Consider the following 24,949-nt stretch of genomic DNA (forward strand, 5'->3'; position numbering starts at 1 on the left):
GCCGGTGCGTCCTATAGGACGAAAAATACGGTAGTCCAATTGCAGCCAAAGTTGGCTTAAAAAGCATTTATTTAACTTGTAAACTTTAGCTTTAGTACAAAACGGATAAGAAGAAAAAAAGATAATTATTCTTGTGTTATAAATATTACACCCAACACCTTAATAACTTGTAATTGATGGGTGACATAAAAGGGATATTATGTACCTTGGTGTTATATAACAGGTTTATTCGTAAACAGAGGCGGTGAAATGAGTTTTGTTTTAACTAGGTACAAAGACTAAAATAGATCAATGGACTGTATTTCATGAAGTCAGGTTGGGTTAACACTTAAAGGGGTACTCCCGTGGAAAACTTCTTTTATTTTATTTTTTTATTTTTAAATCAACTGATACCAGAAAGTTAAACAGATTTGTAATTTACTTCTATTAAAAAATCGTAATCCCTCCAGTACTTATTAGCTGCTGACTACTACAGAGGAAATGGTTTTCTTTTTGGAACACAGTGCTCTCTGCTGACATCACGAGCACAGTGCTCTCTGCTGACATCTCTGTCCATTTTAAGAACTGTCCAGCAAACATAGCAATGCATAGCAAACATATGTTGCTCTGGACAGTTCCTAAAATGGACAGAGATGTCAGCAGACAGAGCTCTCTGCTGACATTATGACCACAATACTGTGTTCCAAAAAGAAAACCATTTCCTCTGTAGTATACAGACCCTAAAAAGTACTGGAAAGATTAAAATTTTTTTTTTTTTTTTTTTTTTTTTTAAATAGAAGTAATTTACAAATCTGTTTAACTTTCTGGTACCAGTTGATTTAAAAAAAAAAAAAATAATAATAATAAAATAAATAAATAAAAAATAATTTTCCACGGGAGTACCCCTTTAACTCCGAACCCCTATACGCCCTCAGCCAGCTCCCTGTCTATAATGCGGGGCCGCATCATAGCGGGTCGGGCCCGGCCTCTAACAACGCTAGCATCCCAAACAGCTTACAGGACCTACCTGCCTCCCCGCTGTCCGATCGCTGAATGACTGCTCAGTGCCTGAGATCCAGGCATGAGCAGTCAAGTGGCAGAATCATTGATCAATGGTTTCCTATGAGAAACCAGTGATCAATGTAAAATATCAGTGTGTGCAGTGTTATAGTCCCTATGGGAGCTATAGCACTGGAAAAAAAAAAAGTGGGAAAAAAAAAAAGTGAATAAAGATCATTTAGCCCCTTCCCTAATAAAAGTTTGAATCACCCCCCCCCCCCCAAAAAAAATAAAATAAAATAAAAATAAACATGTGGTATTGCCGTGTGTGGAAATGTCCGAATTATAAAAATATATAATTAATTAAACCACACGGTCAATGGCGTACGTCAAAAAAATTCCAAAGTCCAAAATAGTGTATTTTTGGTCACTTTTTTATATCATGAAAAAATGAATAAAAAGCGATCAAAAAGTCCGATCAATACAAAAATGATACCGCTAAAAACATCAGATCATGATGCAAAAAATTTGCCCCCTACCGCCCCATATGCGAAAAAATTAAAAAGTTATAGAAGATGACAATTTTAAACGTGTAAATTTTCCTGCATGTAGTTATGATTTTTTTATTTCCAGAAGTACAACAAAATCCAACCTATATAAGTAGGGGATCATTTTAATCGTATGGACCTACAGAATAAAGATAAGGTGTAATTTTTACCGAAAAATGTACTGCGTAGAAACGGAAGCCCCCAAAATTTACAAAACTGTTTTTTTTTTTTTCCTTCAATTTTGTCGCACATTGATTTTTTTTTTCCCATTTCATCGTAGATTTTTGGGTAAATTGACTGATGTTATTACAAAGCAGAATTGGTGGCGCAAAAAATAAGCCATGATATGGATTTTTGGGTACAAAATTGAAAGAGTTATGATTTTTTTAATGTAAGGAGGAAAAAATGAAAGTGCAAAGACTGAAAATCCCCTGTTCCTTAAGGGGTTAAATAACACCTTTTTCCCAAAAAACTAAAGAAAAAACTAAACAAAATTAAAACTACAACCATTTCTGTAATTTCTACACTAGCAAAAAGTTGGTGTGAAATGTTTTATGTAAAATGTGCTCTTACCCCTTTAAAAATATCATGTAAAACATCAAATTTACATAGCCACGCCCACTTGTGCAAAACTGGTGTGAATAGTGTAAACCTTGGATAATTCTCTTTTTTTTTTTTTTTGGGGGGGAAATTGTATTTTTCCATTCATGTACATCTGGCATATTAGGTTGCATAGTTTTTAAAGATTTGTTACAATGTTCAGTTATGAAAACCCTAAAAATCGTATGTTCCAAAATCCCACATCGTTTTTTTCCTATGGTATTTTTACGTTATCCGTTTTAACCCATTATAGCCCGTTATTAAATTGTGCATGCACTATTTCTTCCCTTCATTCTCCCGTCACAAAATAACGTCCGTTATTAATAACGGGCTATAACGGGTTAAAACGGATAATGTAAAAATCCCATAGACTATAATGGGATTTTGTAATGGCCGTTTTAAAGGACGATTTTCAGGGTTTTCCTAACGGAACATTCTAGCAGATCTTTAAAACGGAAGAATGTATAGTGTGAAAGGAGCCTAAGGGTGAGTTCACACGCTAGTAGCTGACAGCGAGTTTCCCGCTGGGGGAAACCCGCTTTGAGTTACGCTACCATTGATTTAAATGGGTCCGTGGACAGTCTGCAAATCTGACGCTATAGCGAACTGTCTGTGGACCCATTCAAATCAATGGTAGCATAATTTGCAGCATTTTCCTGCATGCTGCTAGTTATAGCGTGTGAACGCACCCTAATAGTGGCTCTGAAGTACTGCCGGAGAAGGGGTATTTCAGGATTTTTTATTTGACTATGCTACAGGGGCTGTAAAGTTAGTGTAGTTCATAATATAGTGTCTGTACCGGTGTTTGATGGCTGGTCTCACAATTCTTATGTGATCTTTGTGTGGTGACCCACGGTGTATGGCGGGACCACAGGGTGTAGCGTTGTAGGTGGTGGGCCAGATGTTATTAACCCTGGGGCAAGATGTTGTGACGCCAAGATGTGGTTGTATGGTATAGGGCACCGCCGACAACAAACTTAGAAACAGCATATATAAAGAGAGTCCAAAGCAGGTTTTGATGCAACTGGAACTTTACTTCTGAAGGCAATATAATGTTTCTTACAGATAGCCAACTTCCACAGAGGTGACTGGGACACAGGGAACCTCTCAGGCTTGCTTGGACTTGACTTGTAGACATAGATGAAACTTCCAGATTAGATGTGGCTGCAGACTTGTAGGCTTTGGCCTAGCTGGACTAAACTGGTACAGGACTGGTGCTTGGTTTCTTGTCCAGGAATCAAGGGAAAGAGAAGAGAGCTAGTGTGGAGACTACATCCCTTTATATATCAGGGCTGGACTAAAGCCCATTGGTAGCTGGTTGCCTGTGGTTACCTGTGCCTCTGGAACTCTGGGTATCAGGTGATCACAGGACCATGACTGTTGAGACCCAATTAGCTCCTAGCAGGCTATAACTACCCCTCCCCTTACTACAATAAATAATGAAATAATAACTGACACAACAACAATTTAACTTTTTCGTGGGTGGGGATCGGCCACAGCTTTATTTATAAAATGACTTATATAAATAACAATTTAACTGTAACAAAGACACTGATTGGCTTCTTACCAACCCAAGAGGTGCTGCCACACCGTCCTGTGTGGAGGTCTACCCTGGGTTGACCCTGTTTTCACCGTCTTCTTACCGCCCCTGAAAGCCCGGAAACTATTAAATCCCTGATTGGTGCACTCCTTCCCCCCACCCATGGGACATACCACTATAGTTACCGACAAGTTTTACAGGCGGGGGAGGAGGCTAAAAACCTTGCCTGTATTATTTCTTAACCCCTTAACTGCTCACCAGTCAGGGGGCAAGCTAGTTATGCACAGCTTGCCCCTCCAATTACATGACCTTAGGAAGGTCCTATAGAGTTTAAACATCCTATTAACCTTTGCACATAGCTCATATTCACTGTACTATACCGATAATAAACATACAGAATTAATGTACAATAGAAACCATAATAATGACCTAGGGGGATCCTGCAGGAGAGCCCTGTGGACTTGAAGGACTCTACCTGAGGGGACTTTAGGAACTGTACCGGGACACGACATTTGCCTCGATGTTCATTTTTATCAGCATGCAAAATGAGTGGTGCCTCAGCTTTTCCCAGGGTGCAGTGTGGTGGGGCCATTTAGCCCCAAGACAAGCAGTAGTTTCATATTTTCCTAACCACAGGCAGCATGAAACAGTGACAGATTCCCTTCTGATGTTGATCTATGATTGGCTCTGGGTGGTTCACTGGCCCTGACTGATGGATCTCTATCCATATAGACTACTCGGACTCAGACCTATTCGTGACCGAAGTTACAACTAAAGTTCTTTGAAACGGCACAGTCAGAGCGAAACAAAATGACACTGACATGGGTTCCTGTCATTGTTACATGCTCCCATTGGTTCAGGCAGAATAAAACTACCGACAGATTTTATTTCCATCACACTGCTTGGAAAATGCTTGTGTACTAAAGGGGTATTCCGCTGCCCCAGCATTCGAAATTTTTTTTTCCTGACGTCACACCACGCCCCCTCAATACAAGTCTATAGGAGGGGGCGTGGTGGACACCACGCCCCCTCCCATAGACTTGTATCGAGGGGGCGTGTTGTTGCATCACAAGAGACGTGGCTGTGACAACACAACCCCCCTCAGCCCACACCCAGCGTTCGGAACATTTTGTTCCGGGGGAACGGAATATCCCTTTTTAAAGGGAACATCCTTACAATGTATTAATGTTGTATATACCTCTTTGGATAATAAATGTGTTTAATTTGTTTTCATCACATTGCTTGTGTATTGAGCTGAAATGTTCTCTAGTGTATCGTATGAGAGATCTGATAAAGGATTGCCGATTTGCTGACATCACATCTTGCTTTTACATGCCTGTACCTGTCTGTTCTGGATACATGTTAGGAATGTTTTCCTTAGTTTGCATTGCATGTCGTAAGGCAGGTTGTACTTATTCCTGGCATCCACATGTATGGACAGTATCTCTTTTGTGGCCGACATTCCAGGCTGTATTGTATACAGTGTATCTCTATAATAACGGCTTTGTTCAGTGTTTAGTATAAATATGTGTGTATGTAGGCTTTCTCAGCATCATGGAGCGCATGCATAGTATACAAAAAAAGAGGGTTGCAGCAGCATTCTTGGTCAAAACATGGAGGCTCTTAGCGCACATTTATATCAAAACGTGGCCCCCCCCCCATCCACCACGCGGAGGTGGCCTCATTTCGGATGGGACCCTAACACTCATTTCACTGACCTCTGCTGGGCATATAGCCTCTGACTGGGTGACATGCAGGATCCACTATTAATATTAAAAAAAAAAAAAACTCCTGTGAACAGGGAGCATGGCTACAGAGGGTGCCATTCCCCCTAACTTGCATAGCAAAAGAAAAATAGTCAGCACAACTATCTAATACACAGGTGCACACAGGGGGATGGGGAATTTAGGTGGCCCACTCTGATCCCCCTATGCCATTTCAATTACCCCCCTATGCCATTTCATTCACAATCCCCCCCCCCTCCAGTGCAATTTTAATTACTCCCCCTCTGATCCCCCTGTGCTGTGCCATTTTAACTACCCCCCCAATCCCCTTGTGCCATTTCATTAACCCCCTCCTCCCCTGAGCCATTTCATTTTCATTCCCCTTCATCCCCCTGTGCCATTTTAATTACCCTCTCTAATTCCCTTGTGCTGTTACATTTAATTACCCTCCCCACAATCCCCCTGTGCCATTTTCCTTAACCCCCTCCCCTCAGCCATTTCAATAACCCACCCCCATCACCTTAGCCATTTCATTACCCTTCTCCCCCCTGTGTCATTACATTAGCCCCCCTCCTCCCCGTGTCATTACATTACATTACCCTCCCTTCCAACTGTGTCATTTCATTAACCCCCCCACCCCCCCTCCCCCTCTCCGCGGCCGCCTCACCTGCCCAGGCTTTGTCCCGGATGTCTAATTGCTGACCAACTGGGAATGAACAATCTGCTAGAGCTGTGGCTGCTCAGCGCTGGAAGAAGAGGTGAGTAACAACTCATGTACGTGGGCATTGCTGTAGCTTGAGCGCGGTCTGTTTAGTGCCATGGATTCTATCATATTAGATCAAGAAAACTTTTTCCGAACGTCCTCTGTCTTTAAATCTACGGCTCACCTATGAAGTTGTATCGTAGTTATGTGATATCCTACGATCTTTCTCCTGTTATTCATGGTGTTTGATATTACACAGAGAATGCTTATCTGGTTTAGGTATATTTACACATAGCAGAGACTGTTAAAGTGGTTATTCAGAAAGAGAAAAACAGAGCTAATTTCTTCTAAAAACAGAATCCCCCCTGTCCTCAGGTGGTGCATGGTATTACAGCTTGGTTCCATTTACTTTGAAGGAACTCAGCAGCCGGGGACTCACTGATAATGGTGGACATCAGCGATTATACTGATGATCGCCATTACACTATAGATGCCGTGATTAAAGCTGATCATAGCCTCTATAGTGAAAATTGTGGGGCTGGTGGGTTTACAAAAATGAAACCTAGCAAATAATGATTTCAACCCAACCCTGTGTGGTGACCCACGGTGATGGCGGGACCATGGAGTGTAGCGGTATAGGTGGATGGTATTAACCCCAGGGGCAAGGTGTTATTAACCCCTAATGATTGTGACGCCAGAATGGTTTTTGGGTACCGTAACCACCCAAACAGTATCTCCGCTATTCCAATAGCTAGTCAGTAAAAGAGTCCACAACCAGGTTATGGTTTAATAGAGGCTTTACTGAGGTCAGATAGGTTTTATTCTCTTCACAGCTAGGCCAGAATCCCAGAGAGGTTGCCGGGAACACAGATGGACCTTGCAGCTTGCTGGGACCAATTATACTTGTAATAGACATTCGGTAATTGACTTGAGGCTTGAATAGACTGTAGATAGTGACAGCAGACATAGACTTAACTTACTGGAATGACTGAAGACTTGAGGCCTTCCAGGTACTGGACACTAGCACTGAGATCTCTGGTGTTTGCTGGTCTCAGTAAAGTGATGATGGTAAAAGAGAGAATTGTAATGGCCGCCCCCTTATATAGAGTGGGGATGAGCCAAAGCCCATTGGTCAAGCTGCGGGTCATGTGTTAAACTGGTTCCCTCTGGGTAACATGTGATAACATAAACATAACATGAAGCATTTCACAGGTCCTTTAGACATTTGCTGGAGTCCTCCAAAGGTCCTTTATACTGACTATACATTGACATACTGACACTAATCCTATTACATTAAATAACACTATAATAACAGCAGGGGAGACGCTGCAGGAGAGCCCCCAGGTCACCGAGGGACTCAACCTGACAGGGCCTAAGTGTAGTACAGGACCATGTCCTGTACTGGGACAACACACCTGTGTATGCAGCAGCTTTAGGTTCAATATTTGGGTTTAGTTTGAGGGAGATTTATCAAAACCTGTTCAGAGGAAAAGTTGCTGAAGAGGGTTTCTTTCATTTCTGAAAACGTCTCTGAAAAATGAAAGAAGCGATCTGATTGGTTGCTATGGGCAACTCAGTGACTTTTCTCTGGACAGGTTTTGATAAATCTCCCCCTATACACCTAGAGCGCCCATGTGTATAGAACAGTGTTTATGAACCAAGTTGCCTCCAGCTGTTGCAAAACTACAGCTTCCAGCATGCCTGGACAGCCAAAGGCTGTACTGCTGGAGGCCTAGATGAGGTAGGGTAACAGTATATACACAGATAAGGCATTGCCCCCAGTCTCTGGGGGATAGACTGCACTCTCATACAACCCATCCATCAGGTACCATACTTTATCATCCCCTAATTACAATCTTGAAATGCATGCTATATCAATAACCAGTACTCAATCTAGTCAGGCTGGTACAAGTTATTGGGTATACCAGATCCAGCTGTTTTTTTTTGTGTTTTTTTAAATCAGACTACTACCTCCTGAGGAATCCTGTGATGTAAATTTATGGGGAACTTTCACACTTCCGTTGTGCCCATGTCCTTAACCTGTTAAGAACGCAGGGCGTACAGGTACACCCTTGCGTCCGAGTCCTTAAAAACTCTTACGGGTTGAACGTGGGTTAAACCCTGTGGGTCCCGACTGCTATCAGTAGCCAGGACCCAGGGTTAATGTCGGGCATCACCGATCGGGCCGATGCCCGGCATTAACCCCTTTAAACGCCGCAAACAAAGTTGATCGCGGCATCTAAAATGAAACTGAAAGCATCCTGGCAGCTCAGCGGAACTGATCGGGACTATCGGGACGAAATTGCGATGTCCTGATCAGCTGCCTACTCACCGTCCGAACGAAGTTAATAAATGTGAATTAGCCCCTCCCCTAATAAAAGTTAAATTCACCCCCCATTTCCCATTTTTTTAAATAAAATAATGTAATAAAAATTAAAAATAATCATGTGGTAATGCCGCGTCTGTAAATGTCTGAACTATTAAAATATAATATTAGCTAAATTGTATGGTCCATGGCATACATGTAAAAAAAATACCAAAGCCCAAAATTGTGCATTTTTGGTCACTTAATAATCCATAAAAAAATAAAGAAAAAGCAATCAAAAAGTCCCATTAAAACAAAAATGGTGCCAATAAAAACTACAGACCACAGCGCAAAAAATTAGCCCCTATACCGCCCCCATATGCGGAAAAATAAAAAAGTTATAGGGGTCAGAAGATGACAATTTTAAACATACTTATTTTGATGCATGTAGTTATGATTTTTTAAGTAGTTAAAAAAAAAAAACACTTGATCAATTGGGTATCCTTGTGACCGTAGGAACCTACAGAATAAAGAAAAGGTGTAATTCTTACCGAAAAGTGCACTGTGTAGAAACAGAAGCCCTAAAAATTGCAAAATGGCATTTAACATTTTTTTTATTTCACCCCGCAAATGTTTTTCCCCCCGCAGATTGTTATAAAGATAATAGTGACGTCATAAAAAAAAAAATACAATTGAGCCTGTAGGTGCAAAATTTAAAAAGTTATGATTTTGAGAAGGTGAGGAGGAAAAAACGAAAGTGCAAAAACTAAAATTGTCCTTAAGGTGTTAAACTGCTGTTAGTCTTTTTTTTTTTTTTTTTCAGCCTTTAACAGCCATTATTGGGATGGGGCACAGAAGGCAATACCGGTTCCTGATCAATCCCATTTATTATAATGGGGTCTGTCGGGCTCCGTTATTTTGCAGCGGGAGAAAAAGTTGGTTCAAGCTGTATTTTTTTTCTCCTGCTATGCTCCCCGACACACCCAACGGCCGCCAAACTGCCGTGTCCTAACGGCAGTGTGAAATAAGACTTAGAATGACAATTTACTGTAGTGCCCAGGGCCGTTGGATGGGCATGTAGGGGCAAGGGTTGGGGTACAAGTTCAGGGCTAGACTAGTTGCCAAACCATCCACTACCCTACTGTCTGCTGCAGATAGGGATCCTCGCGGACTTTCCACAGTATTGACTGACTACTACACCAGAAAGTCCCCACTTGTTATAACCTGGACTTGGGATTTATTTGCTGATCTCATTTGATATATTTATCTATGTTTTGGGGTAAGTTTCAGACCTATTTACCCAGGAGAGTGTTGAAGATATAAATTTGTTAATGTTTGTTGGTCTGGGATGCATTAATGTCAGCATCCGGACTGGTATGTGGAGAGGACACTGGAGGTGGATCCTCTGTGTCAGTGGGGTGATGACGTGGGCCGTACCAGGGGAACGGAGTCTAAGGGGTTACTGGTTTTCACGAGAGCCCGCCGCAAAGCGGGATGGACTTGCAGCGGCAGTTAACCCCCAGGTCGTTCCACCCAATAGCAACTCAACCCCACCTGACAGCTGAGACAGGCGCGGTACACAAGGACAAGGCAAGAGCAAGGTCGGACGTAGCAGAAGGTCAGGGTAGGCAGCAAGAGTCTTAGTCAGGGGCAACAGCAGAAGGTCTGGGTACACAGGCTTGGGAACACACTAAACGCTTTCACAGGGCACTAAGGCAACAAGATCCGGCAAGGACAGGAAGGGGAAGTGGGTTTTTATGTGTTAGCAGGTGTAGATACTGATTGGGCCAGGCACCAATTAATGGTGCACTGGCCCTTTAAATTTCAGAGAGCCGGCGCGCGCACCCCCTAGAGAGCGGGGTCACACGCGCTGGGACAGAACAGCAGAAGGACGGGCAGGTGAGGAGATTGGGATGCGACCCGCAGGCGGTCGCGTCCCGCTACTCGGATCGCATCCCCGCCGGTGATAACAGTGCAGCGCTCCCGGTCAGCGGGTCTGATCGGGGCGCTGCACACAGAAGAACGCCGCGAGCGCTCCGGGGAGGAGCAGGGACCCGGAGCGCTCGGCGTAACAATTGACACATGCAGTTTTACATGACTACTTCTATTATTGGTACTGATTACAATATATTAGGTTATCACTATATGAATTGAACATATGGGTTTAATGCATATTGAATACGTTTTTTTTTTTTTTTTTTTTTTAAACTCGTATTTTCTCCTAACTAATGGTGCTCAGCAGTTAGTTTAGGGATGGGCTGTACTTTATCACTTCCTGGAGACTATAAAAGCCTATGACCTTTCTGTCAATTCGCTTTTTTTCATTTCGGCTGCTATAAAGCACACACCCTGGTGTAGTGACTATACAGGAACAAAGTTTATGTCTTCAAAATGGCCAAGGTTGTTTTGTTTTTTTAAATGAAAAAAAATGAAATAGAAATATGAATTTAATCAGCAGAGAAGTTCTGACTTGAATAGGAATGCTAGTTGATAATGGAACGTATACTTTATCTTAGGCTACAGCTAGATTTGTAATATTTAGTACATTCTTGCTGTTGCTCTCTGTAATAATGCCATTTGTGCTTTACAGGTGATACTGTTATAATATTCCCATCACCGCCACCTCCTTATTTTGAGGATCCTTTATCACAAGTAGCTGGTTCAGTTGGGCCAACCAGGGATGGTAATCCACCCTCCTACAACAGTATTTTTAACATGAGGTAGGCATTATTATTATTTATTTTTGCAAAATTGATGACTGTATCATGACTGACTTCATATGATATAGTACAGTGATCCCTCAGCTTCCAATGGCCTCAACATACAATAGTTTCAACATACAATGGTCTTTTCTGGACCATTGTAACTTGAAACCAGACTCAACATACAATGCTGTGGAATCTGCGAATCAAGTCAATGGCTGGAAGAACCGACCAATCAGAATGGGCATTTCACTGGTAAAACCCCTGTATTCCTAAAGTGCATGCACTGACTGGTGTCTGGTAGCGCCCCCTACAGTACAGGAAGGTATTACATGTTCTGTACTCTTTACCTGTACCAGGGTTAGCTGCTCCTTAGGACACCAGGTGAGGGCGGATTCATTTTACTATTTTTAGTACATTGCGTGTTCTGTACAGGACCCTGAAGAAGCTCCTGTCCTCTACTTAGACCAGTGTTTCCCAAAGAGGGTGCCTCCAGCTGTTGCAAAACTACAACTCCCAGCATGCCCGGACAGCCTACGGCTGTCCGGGCATGCTGGGAGTTGTAGTTTTGCAACAGCTGGAGGCACCCTCTTTGGGAATCACTGAAATATACAGTGATTACAGCTCCCAGCAGATCTTTCTTACTTTTATATGTAAGGATTTGCTTTATCTGTATTAGTTATCTACTTATTTATCTTAAATCCTCACTTTTTCCTATTTTTGGACGACATTTTGGGGCTTCAGAACCAATTACCAGGTTTCCATAGAGTTATGGTCTCAACATACGATGGTTTCAACCTACAATGGTCGTCCTTGAGGGACCACTGTACAGTGATGTCCAACCTGGCTCTCCACAACTCCAACAGATACAGTGGAGCTGCAACAACTGGAGAGCCAAAGGTTTGGGATCAGTGACTTAATACAGTAGCTGTATAGTTTTCGGGATAAGTTAACAATACTCCTGTTGGATTAGGGGTACCATCTGAAAAAAACAACACAGAAATTCAATTATATCTTTACTGTGGTCATATGAAATGTTCTTTTATTTGTCTCTGTCAAAGTTTTATAACCTACTGATAAGCTCACAGCACCATATAGGCAACATAAAAGCTAGCTAAAAGGGGTTATCCAGGAAAAAAATATTTTTTTTATATATCAACTGGCTCCAGAAAGTTAAACAGATTTGTAAATTACTTCTATGACAAAATCTTAATCCTTTCAGTACTTATGAGCTTCTGAAGTTAAGGTTGTTCTTTTCTGTCTAAATGCTCTCTGATGACACCTGTCTCGGGAACCGCCCAGTTTAGAAGAGGTTTGCTATGGGGATTTGCTTCTAAACTGGGCGGTTCCCGAGACACGTTTCATCAGAGAGGACTTAGACAGAAAAGAACAGCCTTAACTTCAGAAGCTCATAAGTACTGAAAAGATTAAGATTTTTTAATAGAAGTAATTTACAAATCTGCTTAACTTTCTGGAGCCAGTTGATTTATAAAAAAAAAGTTTTTTTTCCTGGATAACCCCTTTAACCTCTTAAGGACCCAGGGCGTATGGATACGCCCTCACACCCTGGGCCTTAAGGACCCAGGGCGTATCCATACGCCCTGGCGTTTTCCGGTCTCTGCCGCACGCCGGGCAGAGATCGGAACTGGATGCCTGCTGAAATCCTTCAGCAGGCATCCAGGGCAAACGCCGAGGGGGGCCATGTAGGCCCCCCATGTCGGCGATCGCCGCAAATCGCAAGGGAAATCGCCCTTGCGATCTGCGGCGATACCGGGCTGATCGGGTCTCTGGGACCCGACCTCCCGGTAATTTCGCATATTCCCGGCTGTCACAGACAGCCAGGACCATGCTAAAGAATAGGAGCGAGGTGGCAAACCGGCCACCTCCTCCTATACCCTGCGATCCGTCGGTTAGTTAACCGACCAATCGCAGGAGGGGAGGGGGGCGGTTACTTCCTCCCACCCTGCCCGGCCCCTGGAAGTCCGGAGAGGATGGGAGGAAGACCGGAAGACGCGGCGGGGGACGAGGGAGTGCTGGGGACCGGCCCCGGTACTTACCTCGTCCCTGAAGACCCGGATCTCGGCGAGGAAGATGGCGGCGGCGGCGACAGGTGAGTTGATCTTCAGCCGCGGTCGGGCCCTTTACAGCAATGCACGTCGCCGTAAAGCGACATGCATTACTGTAATGGGACCCTGTAAACTACAACTCCCAGCATGCCCAGACAGCCCTTGGCGTCTGGGCATGCTGGGAGTTGCAGTTTTGCAACATCTGGGGGTCCACAGTTTGGAGACCACTGTGCCCTTCCAGATGTTGCAAAGCTACACATCCTCAGCATGCCCTTACTGTCCAGGCATGCAGGGAGTTGTAGTTCTGTAACATCTGGCCCTTCAGATGTTGAGGAACTACAACTCCCAGCATGCCTGGACAGTTTTGGCATACTGGGAGTTGTAGTTTTGCAACATCTGGAAGGGCACAGATTGAGAACCACTGTATTAGTGGTCTGCAAACTGTAGTCCTCCAGATGTTGCAAAACTACAACTCCAAGCATGCTGGGAGTTGTAGTTCGGCAACATCTGGCTCTAAATATGTTGCCGAACTACTACTCCCAGCATGCCTGAGAATGTTTGGGAGTTGTGGTTTTGCAACAGCTGGAGGCACACTGGTTGGGAAACATTGTCTGTTTCCTAACTCAGTGTTTCCCAACCCGTGTGCCTCCAGCTGTTGCAAAACTATAACTACCAGCATGCACTGATAGACTGTGCATGCTGGGAGTTGTAGTTTTGCAACAGCTGGAGGTCCCCCCCCTGAGAATGTACAGGGTACATTCACATGGGCAGGGGGCTTACAGTGAGTATCAGGCTGCAAGTTTGCGATGCAGCTAATTTTGCGCGGCAGCTCAAACTCGCAGCGGGAAACTCGCTGTAACCCCCGGCCCGTGTGACTGTACCCTAAAAACACTACACTACACTAACACAAAATAAAAAGTAAAAAACACTACATATACACACACCCCTACACAGCCCCCCTCCCTCCCCAATAAAAATGAAAAACGTCTGGTACGCCACTGTTTCCAAAATGGAGCCTCCAGCTGTTGCAAAACAACAACTCCCAGTATTGCTGGACAGCCGTTGACTGTCCAAGCATGCTGGGAGTTTTGCAACAGCTGGAGGCACCCTGTTTGGGAATCACTGGCGTAGAATACCCCTATGTCCACCCCTATGCAAATCCCTAATTTAGGCCTCAAATGCGCATGGCGCTCTCACTTTGGAGCCCTGTCGTATTTCAAGGCAACAGTTTAGGGCCACATATGGGGTATCGCCGTACTCGGGAGAAATTGCCTAACAAATTTTGGGGGGCTTTTTCTCCTTTCACCCCTTATGAAAATGTGAAGTTGGGGTCTACACCAGCATGTTAGTGTAAAAAAATAAATAGTTTACACTAACATGCTGGTGTTGCCCTATACTTTTCATTTTGACAAGAGGTAAAAGGGGAAAAAAAATAAATAAATTTGTAATGCAATTTCTCCCGACTACGGAGATACCACATATGTGGGTGCAAAGTGCTCTGGGGGCGCACAATAAGGCCCAGAAGGGAGAGTGCGCCATGTACATTTGAGGTGATTTGCACAGGGGTGGCTGTTTGTTACAGCGGTTTTGACAAACGCAAAAAACCAAAACCCCACATGTGACCCTATTTCGGAAACTACACCCCTCACGGAATGTAATGAGGTTACACCCCACTGGTGTCTGACAGATCTTTGGAACAGTGGGCTGCGCAAATTAAAAATTTTGTACAGCCCATTGTTCCAAAGATCTGACAGACACCAGTGGGGGGAGGGGGGGGGGAGGTCAATGCTCACTGTACCCCTTGTTACGTTCCTCAAGGGGTCTAGTGTCAAAAATGATATGCCATGTGGGGGTTATTTTGCTTTCCTGGCACCATAGGGGCTTCCTAAATGCGACATGCCCCCCCGAGCAAAATTTGCTCTCAAAAAGCCAAATATGACTCCTTCTCTTCTGAGCATTGTAGTTCGCCCGTAGTGCACTTCAGGTCAACTTATGGGGTACCTCCATACTCAGAAGAGATGGGGTTTCAAATTTTGGGGGGTATTTTTTTGCTATTAACCCTTGCAAAAATGTGAAATTTGGGGGGAAACACACATTTTAGTGAAATTTTTTTTTTTTTTTTTTTTTTTTAACGGATGCAAAAGTCGTGAAACACCTGTGGGGTATTAAGGCTCACTTAATTCCTTGTTACGTTCCTCAAGGGGTCTTGTTTCCAAAATGGTATGGCATGTGTTTTTTTTTTTTTTTTTTGCTGTTCTGGCACCATAGGGGCTTCCTAAATGCAGCATGCCCCCCAAAAACCATTTCAGAAAAACGTACTCTCCAAAATCCCCTTGTCACTCCTTCGGTTCTGAGCCCTCTACTGCGCCCACCGAACACTTTACATAGACATATGAGGTATGTGCTTACTCAAGAGAAATTGGGCTACAAATATGAATATACATTTTCTCCTTTTACCCCTCGTAAAAATTCAAAAATTGGGTCTACAAGAACATGCGAGTGTAAAAAAATGAAGATTGTGAATTTTCTCCTTCACTTTCCTGCTATTCCTGTGAAACACCTGAACTGGTCCCTGAAAAATAGTGAGTTTGGAAATTTTGTGAAAAATTGGAAAATTGCTGCTGAACTTTGAAGCCCTCTGGTGTCTTCCAAAAGTAAAAACTTGTCAATTTTATGATGCAAACATAAAGTAGACATATTGTATATGTGAAAAAAAAATTAAAATATTTTGAATATCCCTTTTCCTTACAAGCAGAGAGCTTAAAAGTTAGAAAAATGCAAAATTTTCACATTTTTCATAAAATGTTCAAATTTTTCACCAAGAAAGGATGCAAGTTACAATTTTTTTTTTACCACTATGTTAAAGTAGAATATGTCACAAAAAAACGATCTCTGAATCAGAATGATAACTAAAAGCATTCCAGAGTTATTAATGTTTAAAGTGACAGTGGTCAGATGTTCAAAAAATGGCCGGGTCCTAAGGTGTAAAATGGCTGGGTCCTTAAGAGGTTAAAGTGTTACTGTCATAAAAAAAAATCTTTATAAAAAAATATATAAATGGTCAGCACATCCAAAAGAACTGTAATAAATATGCAGGTGTATGCTTTCATGGCTTAAAATACAAATTACAGTAGCACGCTACAAGTTATATGTATAATATGAATAAATTGAATTGAAATACTGCTATAGGACAAATGGAGGTTCTTAGTATACCATTGGATCCAATAGTGTGTATTCTCCCACCATGGTAACATAACCCCCACAAGTATGGACCCTACATTATAGACATGCCTTTTGGGCACAGCTAGCACTATAAATTCTGGGCCATTCCAATACAAAAAAGCAAATTGGTGAAATCGTGGGGGGTTACACACACTATTTGATCTAATGGTATGCTAAGAACCAAATTTATGTATAATATTTTTGTGCTTGTATTTCAGCTATGGCAACATGCACCTGTATAATTAGAATAGTTCTTTTGGATATACTGACCTTTTTTTTTTTTTTTTGCATTGAATGTGGGGGAAGTGGCTGCCTCCATTGTGGTGATGCACTCCATCCTTTTATGCAGGGAATAGTTGGATCCTACATGCCCACAATTTATTGGCTTAGCGGTAGCCCAGGCGAGGCATATATAATGTAGGGTCTGTCCCGATTAGGTCATCCTACTGTGGTTGTATGGTTGTTATTTTAGCTATTTCCTACTAGATTATCTAATTCTTTAAATTGGCCAGGTGGTCTATATATCACACCTACGCGAGTTACTGTCTGATGACCAAACTGCAACGTAACCCAAACTGACTCTATGGTTGCCTCACTAACTTGTATTAGGTTAGATTTTATGCTATCTTTCACATACAGGGCCACTCCGCCTCCTTTCTTGCCTTCTCTGTCTCTTCTGTATGAAGAGTATCCTGGTATGGTTATGTCCCAGTCATTACGTTCATTAAACCCTGTCTCAGTAACAGCCACTAAATCTACATTCTCAGATGCCATTATTGACCCAAGTTCATTGATTTTATTACCTAAACTGTAAGCATTTGTAGACAGGACTCTGAGCTTGTCATTTCTTAACCTCTGTGCTACTGACATGTTCTATGTTTCTATACCATGTCATTACACATTTGGATTAAAGGGAAACAATTGTTAATTTAAAAAAAGATGGTGGGGCTTATAAAGGGGTACTCCACTGGCCAGTGTTCGGAAGTAATTTCTCCGAACGCTGTTTTCATGTTGCGGGGGGTCGACCACTCCCCTCGTGACATCATGGCTTGCCCCCTCAATGCAAATCTATGATAGGGGGTGTGAAGGGCGTCACGCCCCCTCCCACAGACTTGCATTGAGGGGGCGTGGTCGTGATGTCACAAGGGGCGTGACCGACCCCCGCAGTGCGAAAACAGCATTCGGAACTTTTACTTCCGAATGCTGGCCAGTGGCGTACCCCTTTAAAACCTCAGTGACTGCTACAATTAGGCAGATGTACCTAGCTTAGCGGTGTGCCCATTCTTTTCCACTTCACACTTGTTTATCTCTTCATAGGAAGCCCAATATGCTGTGCACACATTTAAAGACAGTTTCATGAACTTTCTATATATCTGTAAACTGCTAACTGGCCCAGTGCTTTGCTGACTGCTTTTGCCTCTACCTTTAAGGGATCAGTGGGGGTCTCAGCACCAGGACCTATCGCTATGTCTGGATGATTTCAATGACACCTATCTGACCTTGATGCTCTTTAAACCCTTAAAAAACATACTTTTTTTATTTTTTCTGCAGGGGGCAAAATGATGGAAGCAATATTGCAGACCAAGAATGTACAGTATACACCATTCCATTGCCAAGTTACTCCAATGAATGTTATTCCAATGTGTATTTTGCATCAGACCCTCCACCAAAATATGAAGAAAAAGAATCTGCTTTACCTGAACCCTCTACGTCATCACCCAATACTCCAAGAGACTCAGCAGAATCTCCATCCAATCCTGTATCCGAAAACAACTAGGATGAAATGGAAAATGTTTGACGAGAAAAATAACTATTATGTAAAAAAAAAACAACTGACATCCTGGCAGATGTCACATCCACTTCAGTGGGGAACTGCCTTGGGGGATGTAGTCAGACAAACTTTACATAAAGCCAAATGCTCCTATTGATCTATGAAACCTTTTCACACCTCATGACTACCGGCGCATTACAGCTCCATGCAAATTGTACAGACAGCGATCTATGGGTGTGACAGATAAAGATTGGACCTTGTTCCATTGTATGCTATACTACAGAGCAATTATTATTTTCACTTAAATAATTGCTTCTAAAGGAAAATAAGTCCATTATATGGCACCATGTTACAGCACATGGAGTGCATACAAGCTCAATGGGAACTCTATATGTCACCATGAAGCCCAAGTTCACATGCCCTTTCCCAGGCAAACTTAGGACTACTTAAGGAAAAGTGACTACATTGTATTAAAGGGGTATTCCCCTTTATACATCTTGTCCCCTATCCAAAGGATAGGGGATAAGATGTGTGATCGGAGGGGTCCCACTGCTGGGGAGCTGCTGTGCAGCCCCCTACATTCTGTGCTGGGCACGGTGTCCTAGACGGGGATGTGATGTCAAGGCCACGCCCCCTAGTTACACCACGCCCCCTCCCATAGACATGAATGGAGGGGCGTGGCATGACGTCACTGGGGCCGTGGCAGGGGGCTGCACCGAGATCGGGGATAAGATGTATAAAGCTGGATATTTGGATAGGGGATAAGATGTATAAAGCCAGAATACTCCATTAGACCTAGAGCCTGAAGGGGCAATATTCATTAAAAGGTTTGTCTGGGAAGCAGAAAAGGTGTCTTCTCTTCTGCTTCCCGACGCCTTATTTCACTCAGACAAGAGGGGGCGTGTGTAAGTGGCCATAATAAGTGATGTTGCGATGAGATCGTCCAGCCATTAGACCGCGAATGGCTGTGGTTTTACTTGTACATGTTGATAGCAACTGGCACCCACCTCCCCTCTTGTCATGCAGAGGGCAGAAGTGAGGGAGAACAGACTTTTTCTGTCCCCTGACAAACCCTTTATATATGTCTGTACTGTTTGTCCCTACTCAGTTTTTTCTTGACACTACTTTTTATAGGCAAACTTGGCTGTCTTCTTCTGAAAACAATACCACACCTGCCCACAGGTTATGTGGGTGTTACTGCATCTCAGGCCAGCTTGACCCATTGACAGATGCGGTGCTGTTTCTGGAACAATGTAGCCATGTTTTTCTAATCCTGGGCAAAGACCATTAGTTTTATCCACATTGTCTTGTGTGTTCTTTTATGTCCAGTATCTGGACAACGTTCTTATGGCAGAAAGTAAATTTATTAAAAGCTTAGAGTTAAAGGGGTACTCCGGTGGAATACTTTTTTATTTTTTTTATTTTTTTCCTTTACCCTTCCAGTACTTATTAGCAGCTATATGCTACAGAGTAAATTCTTTACTTTTTGAATTTCTTTTTTGTCTTGTCCACAGTGTGCTCTCTACTGACACCTGATGCCTGTATCAGAAACTGTCCAGAGCAGGAGAAAATCCCCATAGCAAATATATGCTCCTCTGGACAGTTCCTAACACGGACAGAGGTGTCAGCAGAGAGCACTGTGGACAAGACAAAAAAGAAATTCAAAAAGAAAATAATTTCCTCTGTAGCATACAGCTGCTAATAAGTACTGGAAGGGTAAATATTTTTAAGTAGAAGTCATTTCCAAATCTGTTTAACTTCTTGGCACCAGTTCATTAAAAAAAAAGTTCCACCGGAGTACCCCTTTAAATCACAATTTTTTATCATTCCTTTATGTAAACTAATGATCGTTTCTGAATCAAATGTATTAGCTTTATAGTCTTTTTTTTTATTTTTTTATCCTACACTTTATGCAGGAAAGTGTCAGGAATCCAAGTGTCTTTAACACCTTCTAAATTATGTTTGTGACTTTTTTTTTTTTTAAATGTCTTATTCCTGTGCAGCTATTTATTGAACAAAATCTGTAACAAATATTTTTTAAAAAAATGCAAAGAAAGCTGTTTAAATAAAGCAGACGTCCGTAATGAGTGCAATGGTTGATATTATTTACCTGTATTCATCATTGTCTTGAGATTTTACAAGGTGTTTAAATGCTGGAAAGGTAGTAAAATTGTAGGAAACAAGGAATTGTTCAGACAGAACTGCATGATTTCAAAATTCTTCAGCTTGGCCAAAGAAGGGCTGGGGGAGTGGCGTAGCTATAGAGGTCGCAACGGTCGCTATGGCGACTGGGCCCCTTAGCCAGGGGGGCCCTTGCCACAATCACATGATGGCTGGCACCGCCATCATGTTAATTAATCAGTATGACAGCCGCTGCTACCAGACCTGTCCGTCCAGGAGTCAACATGAGGAGGACCTGGGGTGGGACCTGATTGACTATCCCACCCCTGCCTTTCCGCCGCATTGAGTGAGTGGAGGAAGAGGGGCAGGGCGCATACGGCGCCAACAGGAAACCCTGCCTCTCTCCTTCCGCAGTGACTGCCCGCTCATCCATATGGGCGGCCACCTGTAGGACCCTTATGCATGGCCGCCTGCAGGACGCTTCCCTTCCCTCCGGCTAGCGGACCCCGCTATCCCGCCCGGTAGGAGTATACTCTGCGCATTATAAATGTGCAATTATAAACGCCGTTCATTTATGGCATGGCTATGAAGTCAGCGTAGGAACTCCTGCGCTCACTTCATAGTAGTTGCGCATAGTGACATCCTCTGACGTCAGAAACCAGTGTTTTCCAACCATGGTGCCTTCAGCTGTTGTAAAACTACAACTCTCAGCATGCCTGGACAGCCAAAGGTTGTTTGGGCAAGCTGGGATTTGTAGTTTTGTGTCTCCTGCAGTTGCAAAACTAAAACTCCCAGCATACCCGGAAAGCCAAAGGCTGTATCTGGGCATGCTGGGAGTTGTAGTTTTGCAACAGTTGGAGGTGCCATGGTTGGAAAACACTGGCTTACAGTAAATGTTTTAAAGGAGTACTCCAGGATGCAAAAATTGTCATTCAGACTGCCGGCAGTAAAATAATATGCGGTCGCTCCCCAGGTGCCTCTAATATCCCGCTCCGGCCTCCGCTGCGATCCTTTTCCTGGTTGCCGGAGGTCGGTGAGTCATACTGCACTCAGGCAATCACCGGCTGCAGCGAAGTTCCACCTTGGCCGGCGATAGGCTGAGCGGCAGTGTGACTCACCGACCACCGGCAACCAGGAAAAGGATCGCAGCGGAGGCCGGAGCGGGTTACTGGAGGCACCTGGGGAGCACAGCAGGTATATATATTTATTATTTTACTGCCGGCAGTCTGAATGACAATTTTTGCATCCTGGAGTACTCCTTTAAGTTAGAGAAAAAAATATATATTGTCGAAACCTCTCATCAGAAATCATCCTGTACAGATTAACATTAGGGTAGGGTTGCATTTTACGCTGCAGATCCGCCGATGACTTGACTCTATAGAGTGCCTCCTGTTGTCCCCCCCCCCCCCCCGTGTGCTGCTCTCAACAGCAATCTGCCACTAACAAGCAGCCACACAGGGACCTGCGAGTCACTGTGGGCGCATGCTGTGTACTCTGAAACATCATGGAGCGGCTCATAGCGGCAGATTGCTGCTGTAAGCAGGACAAGGGGGAAAACAGCTGGAGGCACACTATAGGGTCAGGTCATTGACGGATCAGCAGAGTAACATACACTACTAATCTGTTACATGTGACCGTACCCTAAGGGTGCATTCACATGTGTGTATTTTTGCTGCAGATTTGCTTCAGCAGATTTTGCTGCCCATTGACTTCAATGGGTAGCAAAATCTACCACAGCAAATCTGCAGCAGAAAATTTATTGAATTTGTGGGGTGGGGTGGGGGGGAACTTGTGGGCTGCAGACGTTCAGCCATCCTGAATAATGGTATCTGCTTGTTCATGAGGTGATCATAGAATTTGGGGTCCAGAGGCAGCGTGTGTGTGTGTGTGTGTTTGTGTGTGTGAATGCACTATAAGTATGATGTGTGTGTGTGTGTGTGTCTGTACTGTATGTATGAATGAAGTGTGTGTATGAATGATAGATGTGTGTAAACAAGATGTATGATGTGTGGAGATGTATTATGCGGGGGGGACTGGAGGCGGCTGGTGTATATATGATGTGTATGTATTATGCATGTGTGGGGGGGGGGCGGAGGCGGCATGTCTATGATGTGTGTGTGTGTGTGTACTGTATGTATGAATGGTGTGTGTGTGTGTGTGTGTGTGTGTATGTACTGTATGTTGCAGTATTATATTCAGGGGGTACAGTGGGTGGCAGGATTATATTCAGGGGGTACAGTGGGTGGCAGGATTATATTCGGGGGGTACAGTGGGTGGCAGTATTGTATGCAGGGGGTACAGTGAATGCTAGTTTTATATTCAGGGGATACAGTGTGTGGAAGTATTATATTCAGGGGGTACAGTATTTAGCAGAATAATAATGATTATTGTCTTCATACAGAGGATGAGGATCTACTGACAGAGTGAGAACCTATGATGTCCGGGTGTCAGACTCTGCAGAGAAGATGGAGCTGGAAGAAGTCCTTGTGTCTGGACCAGATGAAGAAGAAAAGAAAAGATAACACAGAAGACGTCACTCAGGTCATTCATATCATTGTGTTTTCTCCGGACTGTCCCATCAGCTGGAGTCACTTGTAAGTTCCGCAGTGATGATGGGTGACACTGTACCCCAATCTGTGGCTCTCCAGCTATTGCAAAGCTACAACTCCTATAATGCCTGAGGCTCTCCAGACATGATGGGAGTTATAGCTTTATAACAGCCTGAGAGTAACTGGAACCAAGGTGTTTGGGTGATTGGTGGGGTCCCAGCAATTGGACCTCCTCCAGAAAAATAGGCTGCTTATTCTTAAATGTCTGTTTTGTCTGTCTGGCCCTGCCTGTTAGTCACTTATATCGTTGTGTATTCTCCTGACTGTGTCCCATCAGTGCTGTAGTCACTGATATCTTTGTGCGGCCGAGTAAGGGGTCGTCCGGGATTGGGGAAGTGGGTTGTCAGGTGGTAGGGGCGCCTAAGGCAATTTTTCGCACCGGAGCCCTTGGGTTTCTAGCTACGCCCCTGGCTGGGGGAATGTTTTAACAAAAATAAATATGTCCGTCCAATAGAAAAGCCCACTTAATTTTTTTAACTAGGTGCACAAAGGGAGCATTATTACTTTTTTGTGGGTGGTAAAATGGTGGGCAATTTTACATTAGTGAATGCAAAGGAAGTTGTGGCATAATGGGTCACTATTACTTTTAAAATCACAATATTTCTGCCTAGAAGGATCAAAAAATACATTTATGTGTAAGGGACAAAACAGTCGGCATTATTAGTGTGTATGAGGAATAAAGATGGGCAGTGATATTGTGTGGGGAATATTATCATTTGAAGGCACTAAGAAGATCACTATTGATATGTGGTGTAAAAAAGGTGACACTATTTGTGGTATACAGTCTGTTGCACTACTACAGTCGGGGCACAATATGGGACTCAGTTTGTACAGCACTATTATTTATGTGGGATAGGGGGTTGTCTCAAATAGCAAGTAAAGTGATGGGGCAAATGGGGTACTAATAGGCACAGAACTGGGGGTAGCAGCAGGTACAATCAGAAGATACATGTGAGTAATTAGATTTAAATACAATTGGGAGGTCAGTCATTGCACAGGGAGGGGGAGGCTGAGCTGTGAGCTTCATATATAGTCTTTTCTATCTTCCGACATAAGCTTTCTCCTTATCACAAATAAAACAGGAAGTGTCGACTCCATCAGTAGTGGGGAAAATAGAAGCTGCAAGATGTCAGGATTATTTTAAATTATAGATTAGAAAAATTGAAAATTTTAATAAAATAAAAAAATCATCAAACATTGTTAACATATTTAACATTAAAATTGATTGAACCCCTTCATGACCAAGCAATTTTTCTTTTTTTTTTTTGGGGGGGGGGGGGGGGGGGGGGCGGGGGATGGCTTTTTTGCTCCTTACATTCTAAGACCCATAACTTTTATTCTTTCCACTGGCAACATTGTATTAGGGCTTCTTTTTTGTGGGACAAGTTGTACTTTTTACTGGTGCACTTTATTTTATGATATAATGTATTAAGAGAAAAAAATATATATATAAGGCATTGCAGTAAATCTGACATGCTATCTTCATTCTATGGGTCAGTACGATTCCAATGATTCCAAATATGAATAATTTTTGTTTCGTTTTAAGGTAAAAAAATAAAATAAAATGTAACTTGAAAAAGAAAAAAAAAGTTTGTTCAATGCCATATTCTGATCCCTATAGCTTTTTTTTTTCTTTTCTTCTGCCTACGGAGCTATGTTAGGGTTTATTTCTTGTGCCATGAGCTTTAGTTTTTAACAGTACCACTTTGCATATATATCTATGATTGATGATGATGATATGATTTTTTATGACTTTTTATTACGTTTTTCTGGCATTTGGAATATTTTTGCGTTCATGCCTTTTACTGAGCAGGATCAGGAATGTCATTATTTAATAGTTCGGACAATTACACATGTGGCGATATCAAACACCGTTTTTTTTTGTTTTTTTTTTACATTTTGTTTTTACTGTTTCCTATTTAAAAAAATGGGAAAAAGGGGGGGGGGGGGTTAATTTTTATTAGGGGGAACATATTTTAAAAAAAATATTTTTAAAAACATTTTTTTACTTTTTACACATTTTTGGCCCCCCTAGGGGCTTATAAGCCATGATTAGATGG

The 24,949-nt window shown here is 42.9% G+C and overlaps 1 protein-coding gene across 3 annotated transcripts in view; it reads left to right on the plus strand.

The window, feature by feature from the left end:
• Positions 1-19,756, plus strand: part of TMEM171 (transmembrane protein 171) — a 42,184-nt gene extending 22,428 nt beyond the window's left edge. For all 3 annotated transcript variants that reach the window (XM_056552427.1, XM_056552428.1, XM_056552430.1), the window contains 2 exons: positions 10,989-11,118; positions 17,940-19,756. In XM_056552427.1, the coding sequence (XP_056408402.1) occupies positions 10,989-11,118; positions 17,940-18,165 (356 nt within the window). In that variant the 3' untranslated portion in view covers positions 18,166-19,756. The remainder of the gene's footprint in view (positions 1-10,988; positions 11,119-17,939) is intronic.
• Positions 19,757-24,949: the final 5,193 nt, after the last annotated feature.

This window comes from Hyla sarda, chromosome 1, assembly GCF_029499605.1.
Source record: "Hyla sarda isolate aHylSar1 chromosome 1, aHylSar1.hap1, whole genome shotgun sequence".
Classification (NCBI taxonomy): Eukaryota; Metazoa; Chordata; class Amphibia; order Anura; family Hylidae; genus Hyla; species Hyla sarda.